This window comes from Ctenocephalides felis, unplaced genomic scaffold (assembly GCF_003426905.1).
Source record: "Ctenocephalides felis isolate EL2017-DRISC unplaced genomic scaffold, ASM342690v1 CF-g0.4_SCAFFOLD_01886, whole genome shotgun sequence".
NCBI lineage: Eukaryota > Metazoa > Arthropoda > Insecta > Siphonaptera > Pulicidae > Ctenocephalides > Ctenocephalides felis.
The window spans coordinates 168,837,364-168,861,923 of NW_020538040.1; the positions used below are offsets into that span (position 1 = coordinate 168,837,364).

Consider the following 24,560-nt stretch of genomic DNA (forward strand, 5'->3'; position numbering starts at 1 on the left):
GGTACTTCCAATGTTTGGTCGTATTTCCATGGTATTTGAACGATTTTGATGCCATTTTATAGCTTTTTACCAAAAATTAATATACCAATTTTCAACTCACTTGGAGTTAAATACTAACATATCCCAAAAGTATTTACCGACTATGTTGGAAATTTTTGCATTTTTAGGAGGCCAATGAAAACGGCATTAGGGAGATTAAATTTAAATACTTTTATTAAACACAATTGTAAAAAAAATATTTATTCTTCCGATCAATTAATATTGACAATGCATGCAAAGATAATCATTCTATAATAAACTGTTCCAAATTTCTTTCCATGACGTAATCTGATCGGAAAGTTTTATTAGCGGCAAGGGTATATGTTCTAATTGTTTAAAAAAGGGTCATTTACAATACAATTGCTTTAAAAAGATATAGATGTAATACCTGTTCTCAAAAACATAATACTCCATAAAGATAGACTAACTCACCAGGTATAGACAACCCCGCAATGATAGCGGTACATACAATCTCCCAACGGGGGGTGCACTTTCAACTACGGTAATTTTAATATTTAAAATTTCTTGCATATAAATATCTGTACTTTATTATAAATTGAAACAGTAGCGTTTCAGCAAATGTAGAGTAATGAGTGCAGAAGCATGTAAATTAGATCAAGATATTTCGCAAAGATAATAGTTGTTTTTATTCATTTTTTTATGGTGACGGGATAATTCTATATTACAGTTCACTAAATTAACTTTTAAAACTGATCGCACCCAACATTTTTCGCGTAATTTTTAAAGAAAAGCCATGTCGCAAGCAAAAAAAAGATGCGTCAGTACAATGCAGAATATATTAAATATGGATTCATAGAAAATTCTATAAACCCATGTATGCCTTTATGCCTTCTGTGTTCAAAAACATTTTCAAATGAAGCAATGAAGCCCTCAAGACTTCAAGATCATTTGAATAGAATGCATCCGGATAAGAAGGATAAAAATGTTGACTACTTTCGAAATCTGGAAAAGATGTATATTGCTCAGCCTAGTGTGTCAAAACTTTTTTCTGTCGCTGCTAAGCAGGACGATGACGGACTTCGAGCGTCATACAATATCTCTCGGTTAATTGCCCAAACAGGTAAACCACACACTATTGGAGAATCATTAATTTTGCCAGCAGTAAAAGAAGTTATAACTACTGTGCTACATAAACCAGCAGCAGATATAATTCGTAAAATTCCTTTGAGTAATAGTTCTGTGCAAAGACGAATTGATGAAATGGCTGAAAATATTGAAGAATTATTATGCAATCATTTGAAGTCTTGTAAATTTTCACTCCAATTGGATGAGTCTACTTTACCAAATAATGAAGCATTGTTGTTGACTTACGTGAGGTTCATTAAAGATGAAGAAGTATGCCAAGAACTTCTATTTGTTAGAAATTTAGAGACAGATACAAAGGAGAAACCATATTCAAAACATTGGAGAAGTTTTTTGATGAGAAGATATTCCATTGAAGAATATTATATCAGTTGCTACTGATGGTGCTGCAGCTATGAGGGGTTGTCAAAAGGATTCATAGCCTACCTAAAATAAAAATTCCCAATGTTCTTGCTGTGCATTGCGTGATACATCGACAGCATCTAGTTGCCAAAAACTTAAGTGAACGATTGCATCAAGCATTGCAACATGTCATCAGAGCTATTAATAAAATCCGACACAACTCTTTAAATGAGAGATTGTTTAATCAGCTGTGTACCGCTAATGATGAAGAATTCAACAGATTGTTATTTCACACATGTGCGTTGGCTATCAAAAGGAAATTGTCTGACCCGTTTTTTACAATCTGTTTGACTCCGTTGTAGAGTTTTTAGAAAATAAGGACACACAGTTGTGTAAAGACCTGATATCATCAAAAAATGATATAGCATATCTCACAGACCTTTATACATTACTCAACATATGAATCTACAACTTCAAGGCGATGGCTTAAATTTAATAAAAACAAAAATATCATCGCTGCTTTTATAGCAAAACTGTTATTACATAAGAAAAATATTGGCAGACGGGAGTTTCATAATTTTCCAAATTTATCGGTATCGTGCAACGAAGACTTGCTCGTGTACTGCCAACATTTGGAAAATCTTCATGGCAATTTTATTGAAAGATTTCAAGATATTTTGAATTTGGAAATACCAGGCTGGGTATTAGACCCTTTTTCAAATGCAAATGTAGAAACATCAGCCCAGCTAGAAGAAGAGCTTATAGAATTAACTACAAATGAAGAATTAAAAATCAAATTTAAAGATGGTTATCAACAATTTTGGCTACAGAAGTCAATTCAGCACTTATATCCTGGCTTGTGGTTGGTTGTTCAAAATTTTTACTAGCATTTCCATCGTCATATTTGTGTGAACGTGGATTTAGCGCTGTGACAATGCTACTTACTAAAAACAGAAATCAGTTGCAAATTACCAAACGCGGTGACTTACGACTGTTTTTGAGTGAAATGGAACCTGATATTGACAAACTTGTAAAAAACCATCAAATTCATCCTTCTCATTAGAGTTTGAAAATAAAATTTTATATACTGTTTATATTAATTTGATTATAATATATAAAATATATGATTAATGTCATAAAGTTGCGTTTTATTTGCTTTCACTGGTAAAATGTCTAATTTAGAATGTAAGGTTGCATCAACTAATATATCACACTATAACTATATTAATACAAGAATGTAAAAAGAAAACAGTTTTCAGAGATTGTATAAAAAATTTGGTAGGGGGGCGATACAAAAATTTGATCTTCAAAGGGGGCGGAAGAAATAAGTTTGAGAAACGCTGCATTAATCTAAGAAAAGCCTAGGTGAAATTATTAAAGAAGATTTCAGAGCTTCGACACCTAGGCCCGAATCTATTGAGGTTGTTTGGAAAGGTTTTTTTTCAAGAACATTTCTCAAAATGGGATTTTAAAAGATAGATAAACCTCAAATCGACCCAACGTATTGATATTCACCGTAATTCGCTTTATCATCAAAATTACAAGACAGATAATTTTACATTGATATTTTTGTCTATTCATCAATATTCCCTGAATATAACAGTATTTTTATTTTGTCTGAAACAAGTATATATAATAAAATATTACGAAAGGTCTTAAATATCTAATACTATTGTATTTATAAAAACCTTTATATTAGATTAGAAAATTATTTAAACTGGGTTTTTTTATTACTGATTGAATTGCCATTGTGATGTAATTGCTTACAACATAGCATTATCATCAAGCAACCAAATGGTTATCCTTTCTAATTGTTAGAAAGATGAAAAAAAAATAGATTGTTATTGGTTGAGATACTTCTTAAAGTAATGTGATATATTGAGCAATGTCCTAAAATGCTATTTTAATTGTATTTAGATCTATAATTTCAAGTAAACACTGATACTACTGCTTGATATAAGGTTGTCCAGGACGAAAATTGAAATTTGTGGGGTGCCAGACCAAAGCTCTTACCACTTGAGCCTTAAATAAGCTCTTCTATAATTTTTCTCATCATTTTAATAATATAATTACTTAGTACTTATATCAACTACTGAGGGTTAAAATGCATATTTGAATAAATGATACTGAACTGTTTACACATTTATCTATGCCCACTGTATAATTATTAGCATTTTATTATCAGATTATTGAGTAATACTAAAAAGTTGAAACACAAAAGCAAATTTTATTTATCGAAGCTTTTTTATTGACGCGATAATTGAATATGTAGCCCCACGTAAACATTTTTTTCACTTTTGCGACCGACCGTGAAAAAAGTAAAAACTAAAATTTTGTTCATACACAGAATGTGGTAGAGAAAAATATAAAGTAAACAAAATTCAAAAACATCATGAAAGAATCCTTTTATTTTTATTGAGAGTTAATTTATCGTTTGCAATAGCATCGATAGTAGTAATATTTCACTTATAAAACGCGATCGTAATTTACTGCGATGAATATGCATAGCTGTATAAAATAAATAATGAATTAATTCAAAGAACAATATTTGTATTGTGTAAAATACTGAAAAACAACGCGGTAGATTGCGACACGATATCGACGGCGTCGCAATGTCATTCTCAGAAACACAAAGTTGTTGCAAAAACGCGATTCGGTTATTGAAAAAGATAGATCTATCATTTCTGACAATATGAGTAATAACTTTATTGCACAAAAAATATTTTGACTGTGTGTGGTCTCGAAGAAATTGTTGAGGAGTAGTATTTGTGCAATATGGAGGGAAAATGAATCACTTGTTGGATAGACTATAGTACAAAAACTAGTTGATATTTTGCATTAAGGCAAGTTATATGAACTTCCTATCGTTCTATTTATAAAAAAAATAATTAATTTATGAGTGATTAAAAGTATTCCGAGTGCATTTATTACACATAATTGAAAACGAACGAACACGTTAACTCGGAGTATTTTCTAAAAGCAAATTTTCACAAATCAATAATGTTAATTTAAATTTATAATTAAACCAATTTCCGTAAGACTTTAATGGTTCAGTATGTTCATTAAGACCAAGTACTCTATCGTTGTACCAAGTAAATCGTCTGATTTTAATTTTAACAAACGTCAAAAACTACTTATTTTCTCAAATTTGATTAATTTTTAAAATTAAACTACTTGTCGTAAGGCCGGAATATTTCAGTAAGTTCTATAAGACCATGATATATATATCGCCAAAAAAAAGTTCCATAAAAATCGGCTTAATTTGTTTTCAACAGTTAATTACAAGAAAACAGCTCGGTAGATTTTCACTTAAAACTAATCAGTATCATTCCCAACTAATATCTTTCAAACAGTTTTTGATTTTTAAAATCGATTCGGTAGTATGAGCTTAAATGTGGACCAAAAGTTTAACATTTTTTTCAAATTACACAGAAACGGCTCGGCAGATCTTTGCACAAAACTGACAAACGATAGTCCTCATTGAGATACATCAAATTTCTATTAAATTTTTGAAATCGGTCCTGCCGTTTTTGAGAAAACGTCGATTTTCGGCAAAAAATCTGTTCACACAGATACACACGCATACTTTTTTCAATTTTGGTCTCAAGCGATTCAGAATGACTTGAAACGTCGAGAAAACATATAATTAGCAAATCGGATTTTTTTTACGGAAACAAACCTTTTCTTCAGAAAGTTAAAGATACAGTAAATTCATAGATAAAAAAAGTCTAAATAAATCACAAACACGGACGCTTTGACATTACCTCAATTTTGATTTTTCCGTAATTCATAGAGGCGCCACCAACTGTAGCACGTAAATCTACTTCTAGGTTTAATTCTAGGTAATAATTAAATAAATATTTAATATAGAAAAGATAAACCTGATTAATTTGAACGCATGAGAACAAAATATACGCGGGTAGAATATATTTTCAGCTAAATTACAAATATGTTTTCACAAATATATATATATATATATATATATATATATATATATATATATATATAGTGAATCAACAGTTCTTTAAAAAGAGAAGTATCTGTATTGAAATTAGATAATCATTTCATTAAAAAGAGCGATGAATTTAAGCCCAGTGCACCATCTGTTGAATGCAGAAAATACTAAAATACGATAACCCCTAATGAGTAAAGCACCATTCGATTTTTCACAAAGTTTCTTAAATAGTTAAACTAAAAAAATCGAAGTTTTATAATCGTTATGCAAATCGAAGCAATCTGATGGTAGCTGAATAACTCATTAAAATTATTAATTGATGATAAAAAAGTTGTAAGATTGTAATAAAATCGATTCTATCTGAACAGTTACTTGAATAGATCACCTTCTCCCTTTAGTGCATGAATTAAATATAGTCCAATCGAATGAAATAATTTATCGCGAAAAGAAACTTTTACGTCAAACGCAAATTCATGAACGTAGAAAATTCCAAATAGTGGATTCTTTCTTTAGAAGTGTGCGCATTAGAAAAGTACGATCGCTACTTTAGTAGTTTGCCGGTAATGACCATTCAGAGAAATTATTCATGGGCGAGCCACAAGAACAAGCACTATTATACACTATTACGGCCATAAATATCTACAGAACTATTTCGATTTGAATTCATAAATGCCGAAGCGCATTTCGACCAGACCATTCTCTGTTCTATTGCTTTTGTAAATAAAATTGATTTCTTCCAATCAGCTATCCCACTGACTAATCAAAAATCCCTCTCGTTTCATTAGATTTAAGATACCGATTGAGATTTTATTACGTATGAAAAATATTCAATGGCAAATATCAAAATAAACGAAATTTCTCTTGTCGAATTGATATTGTTATTTACGAGTGTGTGATAATAAAAATTTCCAATTCCAAAACTTTGCGAAATGATTTCGTTCGTTATCGAATTTTCATTATATTTTAGTGAGCAATAAAATATTTAAAAATGTGCATGTGATATTTTCATGTTCGAATTGTAAAATGAATAATCCGAAATATAATCTCATGTCGTCTCTCTACGTCCGCCTACAATCAAGGACTTACGACACTGGTATATTTTTTTAACAAAATTTATTTTTAATTTATCTATGGATATTTGATTTATTTTTAACCTATTCATATAAATAACGCTATTTCTATGTTTATAGCTTAATCTGATATATTATCACGTGAATCGCCATGTCACTCATATGTGCCTGAAACTAAGAAGATTAACGTGAGTAAAAAAAAGGTTTTAATATAGGGCCATTCAGTCAGATATGAGTGACAAAAATAGTGTTTCTCCGAAAATTTTGGCAGATTTTAATTTCTTTGATATATTAAGTTTACTTTATAATATTGTCACCAATATTGCAATAACCTGTTAACATAGATGATAACATAGCGTTGTTATTGCAACGCTATCTTATCCTTCTTTCTTGGTACTAAAAACTGTGAAAATGCTATATATTTGCTGTGCGATCAACATATTTTACATATAAACAAACATAGAAAATTTTTTTACAGTTTTTAGTACCAAGAAAGAAGGATGAGATAGCGTTGCCATAACAACGCTGTGTTATCGTCTATGTTACCGCAAAATTGGCGCCCTTAGTTATAATGAATTTATTAAATTGATGATAAATATAAAATTTATATGATTGTATTTTAAAATCTCCTGATTTACTTTGTCGATTTTGACAATTATCATGAACATTAAGGGGCCCAATCTGCCGCATAACAGACCAATGTTATGACAAGGCTATCTTATAAAGAAATTTGTTCTAAATATTGAAAAAGTCTGCGGTTGCTGTTTGGTCAGGCGTTTTTCTTATGATGTCAGATAGAAAACCTAACCTAGAAACCGCACAAATGTACAAAAAACGATTTTAGATAATAGGGTCTTTCTGACCCAGCTTCATAACATATAAGTGACGTTGCAGTTTATGTGTAAAACTGCTTGAATGCATAGCAAATACATGACATTTGTACAGTATTCAGTATGATTCAGTAGCATAATGTATGGAAGTTAGAGCGTAACATGGCCTTGCCATAACATTGATCTGTCAGAATTGGCCATGAAATATCACTAGCAGAAATTGCTTTGTATTTTATAGGAAAAGTGAAATTTTGGTGCGGAAATCAAATTAATTGCTTGGATAAATAAAATTTAAAAAAAAAGAATAAGTGTATAATGACAATGGGAAGTTGGAGTTAACTCAGCTCACGGACTTACCCTAAAGCAGTACTGCCCATTATTATTTATTATGTGTTGTATGAATATCAGAAAGGTCAGATTGTTGACTACTTTGCAAAATTGCAATAAAATGCTATTAAAACTTAGTCATAAAAATATAATTTATATTATTATAAATATGAAATATCTATCGATGGCAGATATTTTTGGTATTTATTAAGAATGAAGTTAAATTTACGAAAAATAAATTAAGTGGAAAAGTCGTAAAAATGAAGCTTATACCTACAGCTTTATTGTTAGCTACTATTAGTAACATTTCACTTAATAATCTTATTAATAATATCTCATTACCAAATGTGTATTATTACTGAGGACATTAAATGAAACTTTCTTGTTTCAGATAAGTATTATAAAGTCGTTCAAAGTCGTATTACGAGAGTTTCGTACAATTGCGATAAATGCCACATATTATACTTGCCACATGTACGAGCGGTTGCAATATGTTGGACTTGATGCCAGCCAAAAATATTCTTATACATTAATCATATAGAGAGGAACTTTTAAACAGCTTCGAATTTCACACTGGATTTCATAATGTCGAAACGCTTTATACAATGGGATTAAAAATTATTTGTTCGTGTTAAAAGATAGAAATTAAAAATGTTAAATGAATATAATATATCGTTAAAATTTGCTAATTAGAAATGTTGATAGCTATAAAATTATTTGTGACTTTATATACTGATCAAAAATGAAAACATGAAAATAAAGGTTTTAATTCAATATAGGAAATAATAAAAGTGGTATTTATTAGCTTGGTTAATTGTTTAGTTTGGTAGATAATAGAAGGCAATACAAAATTTGAACTAAAAAATAGTAAGTCAAAAATCTGAACTTACTGAAAATATTGTTAATATTTTTTTATTTTTTTTTAATCTTTATTTATTATTTTGCCAACGAAGACTTAGAGCCTTATAATACAAAACTGTTACCATAGGTAATAAAAAGACCAATCAAATAAAATTTACAATTAGGAAAATAATAAAATGAAGTAAAAATTAAAAATATGTTCGTAAAATAGCATAATACGGTAAAAAAATATTAATTTAATATTTTATGCCGAAGGAAGGATTATTTATTCCAATATTTACCAATGGTGATCGTTTGTTCTAATAAATGTTCTAATAAAATCACATAATATGAGTTTATTATATTATCGAATCTATTCAATAAAATAGAATAAAAATTTGAGCAGCAGATATTAAAAAGATGTAGATGTTTCTATTTAATAGAATGGGATAAAAATAATCAATAGAGTAAGATAAAAATTTTGAATATAGAATATTAAAAAGTTGAAGTAGATGATTCTAATAGATAGAGTAGAATAAAAATTTGAACATAGAATATTAAATGTAAATTTAGATGATCCTATTCAATACAATAAGATTAAAATTTTGGCAGAGAATATTAAAAAGTTGATGTAGAAAATCCTATGCAATGGAATAAGATAAAAATTTGAACTTAGAATATTAAAAAACTAATGTAGGTAATTCTAATCAAATAAGTAGGATAAAAATTTGAAAATTAAATATTAAATTCGATGTCGATGATCTTTTTCAATAGAATAAAATAAAAATTTGAATATGGTATAATAAAAAGAAGATGTAGATACATGATTCTATTCAATAAAATAGGATGAAAATTTTGGAAGCAAATATTAAAAAATTGATGCAAATAATCCCGTTCATTAAAATAGAATAAAAATTTGAGCATAGAATATTAAGAAGTTCATGTAGTTAGATGATTCTATTCCATACAGCAAAATAAAATCATTGAGCATAGAATATTAAAAAGTTAATGTAGATGATCCTAATCAATAGAGTAGGATAAAAATTGGAACATACCATATTAAAAAGTTGATGTAGATAATCTTATTTAAATAAAACAGGATAACAATTTAAACATAGAATATTAAAAAAGTTAATATAGATGAATCTAATCAATAGAGTAGGATAAAAATTGGAACATGGTATATTAAAAAGTTGACGTAGATGATCCTACTATTCATTGGAATAGGATAAAAATTTGGACATATTAATGAATAGATGTAGATGATCCTTTTTAATAGAACAAAATTTGGAACAATGAATATTAGGAAGTTGAAGTAGAACATTCAATAGAATAGTATAAGAAGTATGTAGAAACCAATTTGATGTATAACATTGAATAAAATATGATAACAAATAAAAATAATGTCGTAAGTTATTATCCATGTAATATGAGGCTACTGCCTAAATTGAATAAAATATGGTAAAAAAATCCAAGTTCATAAATAATTTAAATAAAATTTAAAAAAAAATCTCAGTGTTAATTTTATAGCAATAGCTTTAAAAATATCGGTATATATAGCACTAATTATAAAAATAGTTCATGGACAAATATGACAAACCGATTATATACAATGCAACTGAATCTATCTATCATTATTGATTTATTTCAATAGGTAAAAATAAATTATTCACGATCGCTCGTGGTTGAGATAATCATCCAGTAACAAACTGGTTTTGTTCCGCTTAAAAGGATAACGTTAGTAATTGAAAATTCAATTAATAGACTGAACGTCGATATAAGGAAGATTTAGAAAAATATAAAATTAATAAGAATAAATAATTAAAATTAATCTCAAGCTTTTAGTGCTCAATAATTGAAATAATATAGAAATTTCCTAGGTTTCAAATTGCCGAATAATTGTTGTTTCGGTTGTCGAATTTGCTCACTAATTCATTTATTATATGTCTATTGAATTTCGCGCCCGTCGCTCCTTAGCGTCGGATTTTGGTGTCTAAACTTAAGAATGAATTGGGTTTCGCAAATGCGTGGGGTCCTCATAATAAGAGTATTAAGCACTAATGTAGAATATCACAAAGAGTTTTGTAAATAATCCATCATGTGTAATGTGCACAAGATGATTCATGCCATTTCAAACACTCACAATCATCGTTATAATAAGAGACGGTATAGCATTTCTCAATTCTGGAGAAGCATAAAAGACGATTTAACTTGTACGTATAAATCTATTTAGATATGACTTGTAATTGTATCTACTACCTCGAAATCAATTTCGAGATGCAAAATATTTGATATATTTCAAACAACGACTGATAAACGCTTATCGGATTGCACAAACAATTCGTTGAACAGGTAGTTGCAAATTTCAAATGTGTACATTCAAGTGAAGTTGTTTTTATGTATTTCAATTGTTTCAATAAAATTTGATATGCAATGCAGATAAAATACAAATTGCCACACACAAGAATACATGATCATCACAAAAAATCCCAATATTAGTATCTGTTGCAAGAAGTGAAATTGCACTGAAAATGTTATGACTCGTAACTTTTACAAAAAAAAAAATTATGAATTAGAATGTGAATATAGCAAATTGCCAAGAAAATATTTCTACAGCATACTTGTAATAGTTTTCATAGCACTGAATTTAAAATTTCAACTTAGAACCTTAATTAAAATGTTCTTTACATATGCCGCGAACTAATAGAGCCACTCATTTGTGAACGATTGCGAATTTCTTAATGTACATTTATGTATGTATATATATATATATATATATATATATATATATAATGATTATTACACACAGATATAGTTGGATGGATGATGTTTTCTATTCACAACAGAGTTCATTTCAAGAAACGCGTATTCATACGGATGTGTTAGCAGTGTGAGGGATTGTGACACTGACTGATAAGTTTTCTTTACGAAAGAGATAGTGGAAGAAAAACATTATTTCAGAAAAAATAGCATAAGAGAGTTTTTTTTAATAATTCATATGCATCAAAGTATAATAGCAAGCTATCTGGAATATTGTTATAAGAATTTATATTTTGTTGACAAAGTAGATTATATGTGATAAATTAATTTTTACATGTTTATATTATGGAATAAAACAATACCGATCGCATAATATTGCTAGAATTGCTTTATAATGTTACACGCGGATGTTTTTATTATTTAGTTTTGATTTAATTTGCACATTAACAATTCATGGAAAGAAGCAGAGCTGGTGATTATAACAAGGACTCACCGATCATCGGGACATCGTACTGCCTAGCACCTCGTGCGCTGCGAAGAATAAGTTGACTGGCAAATCCCTGTGGCCAAACTCCTGAATCCCGTTTAGGCCAAGATTGAGACAATCCATCGTCTCGCTTTCCATCACGTTTCACTTGTCTCTTGAGCGCCGCTAAGCCAGGTTTCATCGCAGATTTATCGGATTTTTTACCGCTTGGGCGACGATAGTAATCTTGATGCAGTAATCCATGCAGCACTGGTTCCATTCCCAGCAGATGTTCGCCGCGCTGGACATCCTCGAGCGCTTCGGCAATACCTGGCGGCACCGGATGACCGCGAGCATTTTGTCGCGCCAAAAGCGTTTCCATATGCATAGGTGATGCGTGCATACCTATGCCGCCGCCTCCGCTGTCATACATGAGCCAGCGGTCAGAGGCGCGCGGCCTGAAGCCATCCCGTGAGGGATGTCCCGCCACATGCGACGGGCCCCCTTGAGAGCATTCACAAACACCGCCGAGTACGCTTATGCACGTCCACGCCTGTAGCATTTCACGCCACCACATGGCCAAGCCGTAATACACGTTTCCGTAGAGCCGTCGGGCACTTGAACGCGACCACAAGATAACTATAAACTAGTTCACTGATTCCAAAGGACGTTATCTACTGAATACGCTGGCGTACTTCAACGATCATTCCGTAAAACTTGATCAAATCGGTTACGATGATTATTAACTTGTGTTTAATTAATTTACTTCGTTCGCTTTGTATTATTTTTTTATCTTTTTGTTTGCAGTCGCGATTATTCTTTTGTAGCAGCAGTCTTATCTTTTCCGCGATTGTTTAGTCACGTCGTTTTGTAGTCGATTAGTGTAAGTGCAGTGCGGATACACAGTGATTGCAAGTAAGGTTTGACCGCGTGCGTTATTCAACGAAAGCGCATGTCGCGGCCTTTGGAGCGCGTGGTCGCGAATTCACCTGATCTCGAAGGCGCGCGATCCGCGGGCTACGGCGCTGCCCGTAAGAACCTCGTTCATCGCGATTTCAGTATGCCTTTCAGACGGTTCACACGCTACCCTTCAATTCGTCGTATGACTCTACCTGAAGACGTATCAACAGATGGCGAACGGACGCGTGCGTGTGCTGCGTGCGATTGTTAACGCGGTGCGTGCCGAGAATGTGTGCGTATCAATACAATATATGCGTGTGTGTGAGGATCAATCGACGGACGTTCGTATATTGCTGCCGTGCGGGTTGACGTACAAGACTACACTGAGCTCCGCGGGTTTGCGGGCGGCGTCCGGCTGCCGGGAGTGAACGCCGCCCGCCCACGCGCTACCGAAGGGATGAAATGCGCAAGCGTTTGGCGACGACAAGTTTGCCGAGAGAAACATTACGAAAACCCTCCGTGCGATATACCGGCGATACCGGCGCGTCGTTCTTCGCTACGGCGAGATCTTCGTGATGTCACTGATTCCGTGATTCCGCGATTCCGCTATTCCGTTATTCCGTGATTGTTGACAGTTGACGATGACACCACTAATGTGTCCATCGAGCGACCGCAACACTGCCGTCGACCGGTCGTTGACCCGAATATACGATTCGAACACGGTTTACCTGTGGTCAGCGTGATCGCATTTGCTAATTACCGGTAACTAAAATCGAAGATAGTTATGCACAACAATGAGGGGCAACGTTTTAACTAGATAAAAGCAAAATCGATGGCAGAAAACTCTTTACTACTTTGTTTATGAAAGAAAACGCTTCGAGCGAGAGGTCAGATTTCCGGCAAGTCCTCACATGAATCACATACAAGAACGCGAGTCGTGAAACTTCACGAAGCGCGGAGCTACGCTGCCGCCACATCGCCGGAACAACAAATCTTATAACACTTCACTTCAGATATATTATTATGCTTTTTCGAACTTTCCCGAAAACTTCAATAATTACAGTTCTGTCGAAGATTCGCACATTTTAATTTCATGACTTTGTACAAACTTTCACACTTTTAGATTCATGCACCATGCTAGGACATTTAGGAAATTAATTGTTATGATCATCCTAGAAAAATTGCTCGGAAAAATGATACTATTTCATAGTAACTACTTATGTACTTTATATATATATATATATATATATATATATATACATATATGTGTGTGTATGTGTGTGTGGTTGCGTGTATATATATATATATATATATATATATATATATATATATATACACATATACGCGTGTATATACATATATATATATATATATATATATATATATACAGAGGTTACAAAAATAACTTGCATCACTCCACATATTTAACTAATCACTTTTTTAATAAAATTTGTCGCTTTAACAAAATGTATTCGGTACGTAAATTTTGAAATTCTTTTACTATTCTAATATGATAAGAAATATTCATATCATAATAATAATAATAATATAAGCAGTTAAAAAAACGAAAACGCTATAGACTTTTATAACACCTCGCAAAAACAACGTGATATTTGAAGGAATAAAAATAAATTTCAATTCTGCAAAAAAAACGACCTGCTTGGGAAAACAATATTGTATATTTCTGTACGTCATTGAGAATTCTCAGAAGTAAAATTTGTATAAACAATAAGAATAATAAAAATGTCTTGCTGCTAAATGCTATATAAAATTATTTTATTAGATTTTATTCTTAAGATCTGATGATAGCAAATCAAATAAAGTAATTTTGCCCGAATTTATTTATTCACAAAAATAAATTTTATTATTAAAATTATAAAAAAACAAAGTAAATGTTTTATTGATCGATGGTACAAAGAATTATCTAACTCTGCTATTCCAAATCATTGGAAAAAATGCTAATATATAAGTCTGATCGATTCTGCTCTGATGAGAGCTTGAAATCCCAAGAGAAACTACCGAACTCTGTTAAAAATTGTGATTCACTGCTAGATCATAAAATTTGTTGCTACCCGGAGAATCGGACACATATTTAATAAAACTTTGATTTAATTGTTTAAATTAATATAATAAAATAATATGGATTAAATTGATAAATATAAGCTGCTAAAAATTGATTTGAGACGGATCATTCATTTAATAACACTGCTGTAACGTTTTTCAAAATGCTGAACAGTTAACCAAAACAAATCGAACATTTGTCTGTCGAATTTTTTAGTTATACAGGGAGAGAGCCTTCATAATCTTCATAGTAAAACGACGTAGTGAAAACGTTAATGTATGTAGAAAATATGCAATATATGCTGCTTGATATCAAACAGTATTATATAAAATATTCAAGATTTATAACCTTAAGATTATGAAAAGAGCAAAAACAAAATATTTCATTATATTTATTAACTTTTCAACAATCAAAGCTAAAGCCCGTATTTTATATCATATTTAATCACCCTCTTTTGTTTCCAGTTTTATGCTATGATTTTATTTGTTACTTAATTAGCTGATTATTGAGCCAATAAACATATAGATAAATATAGATGATATTTTCGACAATAATAAGAATGAAAATAGAAGCAATAAATTGAATCATTAAGCAAAAACGCTATTTATATATCGCACGATTAACTCGCGAATTGAATAGAAGCTTCAGGACACGCATGCCGAACAGCATATTGTTGGAGTTTGTGATTCGATTCGAGCTTAAATAAAAAGAAATTACTAAATATTAGATAAAACAAATGAAATAATTATGCTGAATCAAATATTTGTTGAAAAATCAGTTTATATATTTCGATCTGCAAATTTTAAACTCTAGATAAACTTGTAGATATAAAACCGGAAAATCTAATTTTTAACTTCCCGTAGGGCAAGTTATAGTAATCGCAAAAAAATCGCAAATGAAAATTTTTATATATCTTTACGTTTCAGAGGTTTCTGAATATTTCAGCATACCTTAAAAAAATGGATGTATGTGTATGTGTGTGTACGTGTGTGCGTGCGTATGTTGTGTTCGCATACAAATTTTTGTCGACGATTTCGGGAACACGGATGAAGCGATTTGAATAATTCAAAAAACATTCGATTCGTATTGATAAGGAGACGTGCTGATTAGTTTTTGGCGAAGGCAGGTCTAGCCATTACTAAGATACGGGGCAAAAAGTGCCAAAAACGGTGACTCAGTTTTAAAGACAACGGAGCGTCCGATTTGAATAATTCAAAAAACATTTTACTTGTATTAAGAAGATGAACTGATCAAATTTTCATGAAGGCAGGTCTAGCGGTTTCGGAGATCTAGTAAAAAAAAGTCATATAGTCATTAGACATATGCACATCAAATTATCAGATATTTTATAGAGATTTTAACAATAAGTATAAATTTTGTTTCTTATGGGTTCCTTACCAGTGTTTATCCGTTAGACGGCGACGCGGCGCTTACGCGCTTCGATATTTCGTCTCTGTGCATTAATATTACAAAATTCAGAAACATCGAATATTTATATAAGTATGTACAACCATAAAAAAATAAATTATAGAACTTATCACTGCCTGTAAAATTCACATGCAATGAATAAACGATATCATTTTTTTACATATTAAATTATATTTTTAGAAAATCAATGTGACTGTATTTGTAAGTGTGATATACTAAATCAAAGAAAAAAATAATTTACAAAATTTTATTATATCAAGTTTTTTCAAAATATTATTATCAAGAAGTAATACTTAAACTCGGTTAATGATGTTTTATGTTTACAAAAAGACTACATATTTTTTTTACATTTGATAACTTTTATGAAACCGATAAAAAAAACGATTTCTAGATACATAGACTAAACACATTCTAGATGTGACATGGACTATAATTTAAAAAAAAATACAATATTAATTGTTCTTGATAAATCTAAGTTTCTCTATATTAACATTTTCAAGGTGTAAATAACTTCTTGCATGATTAATTTTACTGCATTGTCTCTATTCCAGATTGCTTAATTGACGCACAATCAAAGCCGTAAGATTTCTATTTGCACCTTCTGATAAATACTCTCTCTCCAATTATAGAGCAAACTAATTGCCATCTAATTACTAGAGCTATACAATATCAGACAACATCACAGAACACATCACAAACATGTGAAACAATATGGGTTAAAAATACTCAAGTTTTCAAACACAAAAAATAAAAAAATTATTCGATGAATAGTGCTAAGGTAAAAAATCTATTTTCTCAATGTTATGCTTTTAACCATTCATAATTTAATTTATTAAGTTATTATTGTTTAAAAGATTTATAATTAATATATGCAATATTGACAGTAAGCAGAAGATGGAGCATATCTAATTCAAAAACGTCCAATGCATAAGTATATTATTGGATATCCTTGCTTCTACAGTTTTATTTAATAATTTCCAAGTTTAGAAAGTTGTATATATATCATAACCAACATTATTAATGTTTCTTTCAATTTCTTTGCGCGTGATTCAAATCGGACGCTCCGTTCTCTTAAAAACTGAGTTACCGTTTTTGGCACATTTTGCCCCGTATCGTCGGAACGGCTAGACCTGCTTCCGCCAAAATCTAATCAGCACGTCTCCTTATCAATACGACTCGAATGTTTTTGAATTACTCAAATTGCTTCATCCGTGTTCCCGAAATCGTAGACGAAAATTTGTATCCGCACACACACACATACATCCATCCATTTTTTCTAAGGTATGCCAAAATGTTCAGAAGGTTTTGAAACGTAAAGATATTTAAAAAAAAATTATTTTCGATTTTTTTGCAATCACTACAACTTGCCCTACGGGAAGTTAATAACTTTTAAAAAATTTTTTTCTTCTTTCATCCTTTCAGTGTCATCCTTCAATCACTTCCATCTTGTCACGAGCATAATAAATTTAAAACAAATCCAAGACTTAAATATTCTGAACTAAGGATACTGCAATATCAGTAACAGTAAATAAATTGACCTGCACGTGGTGCATTGGATGGATATCCAATAAGAATCGAAAAGTGTCGTATGTTGAACAGCAAATTGAATAGGTTCGTAAAACGGGTTAAGCTTTGGCAATGGTTGCCGCAATATTACACCGAAGAATACGATACGTCGCCTGACATGCAACTCAATATTTGTGAAGATTACTTGCAGTAGACGCAAGACGCAGATTTATATTGTGAAAATGTGCAGATTTTCTGCTTTTTAGCGAGCTGACGTGATACATGCAAAAAATTCGAATGCAATAACTGAATATTTGAATATCTTGGTCAAAAAGTATTATTTTTAGATTAGGAATTTAAGAATGTTAGCCATGAGAAAATTTGGTATTTAATATTACTATCAATAAAAAAGCTATCATTCATAAGCCTCTCTTTTTGTGTTGCAAAACTCTTCCTATGCAAAGTTTCTATGCAAATTTTTCAATAAATTTTGTCACAAATTTTAATAACCATTTTGTTTACAAATTAAATTTTCTACCACTTTCACAGCGCAATGCCAAATTTAGATTGATACATAGTGTATTGGCAAGTGAAATATAATTACGATGACATTTTGCGACATTTAAGAGAACAAATATCAATTTTAGTTCAAACAAATTATATATATATATATATATATATATATATATTTAGTCAATTAATATAATGAGAAAACTATTCAAATATTACCTGGTAAAGACACACCTTGGTCCCAGTTGTAACAGTTAACGAGATCAAATTCAGATCTATAAAAAATGAAAAATTTATATTGAATACTATTCAAATATTATTAAGGTACTACATATATATGAAATCCTAGTAATAACAATATATTATTAAGTATTTAATTTTAAACATAATATTTGAACAATACAATTTAAGCGATAATTAGATAGATAACTAAATGCACAATTTTTCAAGAATGATTAAAATTCAAATAGACCTGACAAATACTTGTTAAGAGTCACGTAATTTTTTATGATCTCAAACGGGTAAATTTTGCCCCAAATTATATTGATATAAGCTTATTACTAAATCAATTCATCCAATTAGCGATCTCAATATGATATCAAGATAAAATAGCTGCAATGTATATTCACATCGCTATTAGAATGTATCTAATATTATCTCATAAAAGAAAAGAATAGTCAACCACTGGGTTGCCTTCTAGAAACACTAGGTTAAAGAATGTGCATCACAACATCTTATTGAATACATAATTTTTCTTGCTATTTAAATTTGAACAAATATAAAACACACTACATTGATAATTTTAATATCTGTGCCTATTCCATCATAAAACATCAGCAAATTTTTGGTTAAACTGAGAAATGTCTAAATTGAATGCCAATCCAGTGATTGGCCGTCCAAAAACAAAAAAAAAATAATAATACAACTGAAACCGTGAATATTATTTCTAGCACCTACCACAGTCAAAAATAATGTTCTAATTTTTCTAGAATTAGGACTACTTGGTAAACTATAAATTTAAAATTTTTGAATTTGCTTGACTTTGCAAGCGCTGTGCTAGATTCCATCAATATTAGCATTTAATCAGGATTTCAAAATGGTACAAAACTTGTGAGTTTCATACTAAAAAAGTAAGTCTCAATAGAAAATAAACTCCTAATATACAAGACAATTATTAAACCAATATGGTCCTACGGTCTACAACTATGGGGTGCGGCCAGTAAAGCAAAACTATTCTACAGAGGTTCCAAAACAAAATTTTGAAAGAAATCGCGAACGCTACAAAATATGTCTCCAACTGGTTAATACATCAAGATCTCACAATTCCAACTATAGAAGAAGAAATTAATCATTACTGCTCCAGATACAAAGCTCGTCTAAGTCGTCATCCAAACCAATTAGCGTGTGACCTGCTCAAGCCTTTACCACCAAAGCGTTTCAAAAAAATAATCTGTAATGATTTAATACATCAAAATACATAATATCTAAGAAGGTGCTATCGTAGGATAGCGATCCTTCTCACGCTGTCAAATAATATATGTCTGTAAAATAGCTGAATGTACTGTGTATAGTTTGCTATGAACAATAAACCAAAAAAAAGAATAAGTTAAAGAAGATCTGAAATTCTATGTCACTACGTCTTTCATGCCAGTTGAGCATTCCATAAATTCTAGCTTACAGCACCTTATTATTAAACTGTGTCTTATTACAATAAATAAATTTTCATCTTTAGTGATCTTGGCAGCAACTGCTCACGAAAATTAATTTATGAATGTGAACTTTCAATTGATACTATGTTCAAAGCAAATCAAAACGCATATTACATAACCCGCGTTTATTGACACATGCGCAGTATTATATAAAGCATACGTAATAAACCGAAGATTTAATTATATGTTTAATCAGTGAACACCATTTTCTGGTGTTTCGGGACAGCAATGGCATTTTGCACTTTATTATGCTCGCACCGCCCGAGTGTCTATGAACTTTACAAAGGCCATCTACTAAATGAAATTTATTTAATGCATATAATAGAAGGAATTAATTGAACGTGTTTTCAACCGTTCATATGAAGCTGCAGCGCAAAATTCCGCGAATATTCACTAAATTAAAAACTTTTGCATAAACCCGTTATGCATAGGTGAACAATGTATATCACAGGCGATGGAATTTTTTATACAAAGTTGGTTGAAGTCCTACAGAAATAATATTTTAATAGAAAACGAATACTTGTGTAATTTTTTTATTTGCCACTAATAATATCTAGAAGCAAATTATTTGTGTTCATGTAACAAAAATTCATTTGTTTGGCATTAGATATGGAATATTTAGCAAGTTGATTTTAGATTGAAGAATGCTTTCATATGTACTAGATTTTACAAATTTACAAATCAACTAAGATTTGAACATAAACAATAATGTTTATTAAATATTAGTAAGAAAAATGTATTTTAGATATTATAATTGCCAAAAAGCAACTAATATGTCGTACGAGATTATGAAAATTATAGACTAAATTATTGAAGCAATTATGTTGTGTGGTAAAATCAATTGTAATAACAGCAGATACTATATTTTTTTTCTAAATTTCTTATCTATACTTACGCTAGACCATAAATGACAGGACATCACAGTAGAATATCAACAAAGGCAGGACATCAAGTAGAATATCAAAAAGTATAGGATAAGATATTAAAAAATGGAACTTTTTAATTGTAGACGTGGGGTACAGGACAAACGCCTGTCGGGTCATCTAGTATATATATATATATATATATATATATATATATATTTATATATATATATAAATTATATTTTCAACAGTTTAATTCTATTTTTAATGTTAATGAATATGAAATGATATGACGAAAATATTAATGTGCCAAAAATATATTTAAAAATTCATTTCAAAATATAATATTCATGTATGTATACATGTACGTGTACTCGTATCCAAGTGAATGAACTCGTCTCAAAAATACAATTTCTTATATTTCATTACTATTTCCCTTCATAATCCCTCTGTCGGTTATAGCGTTCCGTAAAAAAAGGTCATATTTTAGCTTGACATCACCCACGTACAAGGCACAAAAATTACTTTGCGTATTTTACGATATGATAACAGCAAAATATATAATGTTCATCTCTAATGTTTTTTTTCTTTTTAAAAAAAATTCCTAAGTACTGCGCGAGCGATGCTGCTAGGAGGGAACTGAATAATTGACGCGTTCCGAGTCACTTGTTGATACAGAGAAGATACATCGGCTAGAGAAAATCAAAACATAGGTAAATAAATATGTAAAAAAAACAAGTGGTGTATGACATCGTGCCTTAAGGCAAATAAAATTGGTACGGCAAATCGAACTTGCCGTATCAAAAACTAAATTATTAAAAAAAAAACTTTGCAAAACTTGGAAAAAATTTGATTTTTGAAAAAAATTGACTTGAAAATTTGTATTTTTTTATATCGATTTTTTTTAAATTTCGATTAAAATTTTTATTTTGAAAATTTTGAAAATTTTTTTGCGATCGCAATGCATAGCTGATTTGGAGTCGAAATATCAAAGCGCGTAGGGTCGCGTAGTCGTCTAACGCGTAAACATTGGTACGGAACCCATATAAATGTACATAAAATTTGTACTTACTATAATTTTCATAAAGTATCTGATAATACGATGTACATATTTCTAATGATCATTTTGGACCGCCAAACAGCATTATTTTTCACTTTTTTATTGGATTTGCAAAACCGCTGGACTTGCCTTCCCAAAAATTCTGTCAATTCGTCATTTAGTCAACACAAGCAAAATGTTTTCTGAATCATTCAAATCGAACGCTCAGTTCTCTCAAAAACTGAATTACTGAATATTTTTGGCACCTTTTGCCCCGTATCTCCGTAACGGCTAAACCTGCTTTTGCCAAAAGCTAATCAGCACGCCTCCTTATAACAAGGAATCGAATGTTTTTTGAATCATTCAAATCGGTTGATCCGTGTTCCCTAATTCGTCGATAAAAGTTTGTATTCGCACACACATTTTATCCAAGGTATGCCAAAATGTTCAGCAACCTCTGAAACGTGATGCAATGATATATGTGAAAATTTTCAAAAAATCAAAAATAATTTGTAATTTTGAACATAAAACTTTGAAGTAATTATAAAATATATAAAATTATCAGTATTAAATTTAAATATGTAACATATTTATTAATCAAAGATAATCGATTATTTGATTTTTTATGAATGGAGTTAGTAATAGTAATTGAATGCATTATATATGCACAATGCATATAATCATTATTGCACATATTATATTGTATAAAATATATATTTTAATTTTATGGATAGATGTGAATACAGAAAAACAAACAATAGGGTGATCGTATAATGTTTGATCAGATAGTAATTTTATCTAAATCACCTTTATTGATTAAATTTCTTTAACCCCCACTTTGGACATCTTTGGTTGTCTAGTGAACCTGAACAGGTTACGTAAAGAGTAAATAATATATAAATCTGCAAGCAAGTCAATACATTAAGCAAATGCTGATTAAATCCCATTTTGAACGATTTAACGCGAAATTATTTCACAATTGCTTCTACTAATTAAAGGTGTATTGCACTTGCTTTGATCTCATTACTATCGGCAAAGCCAGGAATTACGCAATTCATAGAAATTGTTCGACATAATATAATATATATTATATATATATATATATATATATTATTTATTTATTTAGTTATATAAACACCTTTATTAGGGTGATCCTTAATATGGCTATTTTCGAATTTCCTTGCTGCCAGACGCTCAAATGCTTCCAAATTGATAAAAACTAATTATCTGAAAGTTTTAGCTCTCAACATCAACATTAAGATAATCCGCACTGCATCCAAAGCTTATTGGTTCTTCTTCCTGAATAAATACCTATTTTATAAAATATACCAAATTTTTATTGTAATTTTTTTTATTTATAATCGAAATAAGCAAATAACATTGTTATTCTCAAAATTTGGATTCACTTATCTCTAAGTTATAAAATTCTAAAATACAAATAGAATTTTACCCATGTTATCTTCATAAAATTTTGATAGATTGCGGACTATTAAAAATAATATTCAAGCTAAACTTTCAGGGTATTTTTTTTATCATTTTGAAACCATTTGACCCTGGGGAGCAAAACAAATTAAAAATATCCATATTAAGGACCACCCTAATATTACTTGTATAATGATGAAAAATTGTAGAATTTGAGGCAGAATAACTTCCATTGAGTATCACACCAAATATATTTATAACAGTAATAAATGAATAGATTTTATTTGTAATTTTACTTTGTATTAGTCTACTTTTACTAACCATATAATAGGGATGGTTATAAAAAAAGAATTGGGTAACCTTTTTTATTTAAAGTGAGGTAATACTAATTTTTATTGATACAGCAATACCGGGAAAGATAATTTTAACTTGGAAACACTGCTATCTAATACTATGAAGTGAAAACTGATGTCACTACTGCTTGACATCAGGCTATCCAAACCGGGTATCAAACTTGATTTTTCTTAATAAAATCCCATACCTCTAACCACTAATCCACGGAAGAGCCCAACTAAGTAACATGAATCTCTAAGGAGAGATTTCCCCAACATTTAACCAGTCTTCCCAAAAAAAACATGTGTTTGAAATATTATGGAAGGCGTGCACACGAGTATGATCCTTTGCAAAATTACAGAATTTATTTTTAGAGACATGTCAATACCTACGCATTTAGATTACAATAACGAGCACAAAACAGTACCTCAAGCATTATATTTTTATTGTAAGAACAAAAAAAATTTTACCGCAATTATGATGTCACAAAAGAATTTGATGTATTGTACGGAAATAAAAAGTGAACCATTGGACTTTATGAAGTCACTATTAATTATCAATCTTAACTCTCAATGTCTATCTATAGACAGATTTTAATGTATATATTAAATCAAAAAGTATGATTTAAAAAACAGATGTATACCTAATAGACAATCAAGCCTAAAAACTAGTTTTTACCTTTTCATTTTTGAATAGCAATCAGAACACAACAATTCTAGGAGCTGCTTTAATAATAATTTCCTTTAATACATACACATTTGATGTCACCATCAGTAAATCTATAATATAAAAAAATTGAACAATATTTATAATCGACATGGAAGATATTTTTCAAAGGGCACAAAGTAGCGTGTTATGCGAGAAATCATATCAAGCATGATATTCTTAACGGGGATGTATATTATTATCTATAAACATAGTACAAAATTACATTTATGCACCGAGATGGCTTATGTAATATGTTTACATTCAACACGTCAAAATAATAATTAATCGACATCAGATTTAAATTTAAATTGAAATTGAATTGAATTGAAATCAAACAAGTACGCAGC

At 30.3% G+C, this 24,560-nt stretch overlaps 1 protein-coding gene and 1 pseudogene across 1 annotated transcript; both read left to right on the forward strand.

The window, feature by feature from the left end:
* Nucleotides 1–813: 813 nt before the first annotated feature.
* On the forward strand, nucleotides 814–1,524 carry LOC113376230 (zinc finger BED domain-containing protein 5-like). Its single transcript, XM_026616141.1, has one exon. It carries the CDS (start codon nucleotides 814–816, stop codon nucleotides 1,522–1,524), a length of 711 nt encoding a protein of 236 aa, XP_026471926.1.
* Nucleotides 1,525–12,685: 11,161 nt separating this feature from the next.
* LOC113376231 overlaps nucleotides 12,686–24,560 on the forward strand; it is a 21,586-nt pseudogene continuing 9,711 nt past the window's right edge.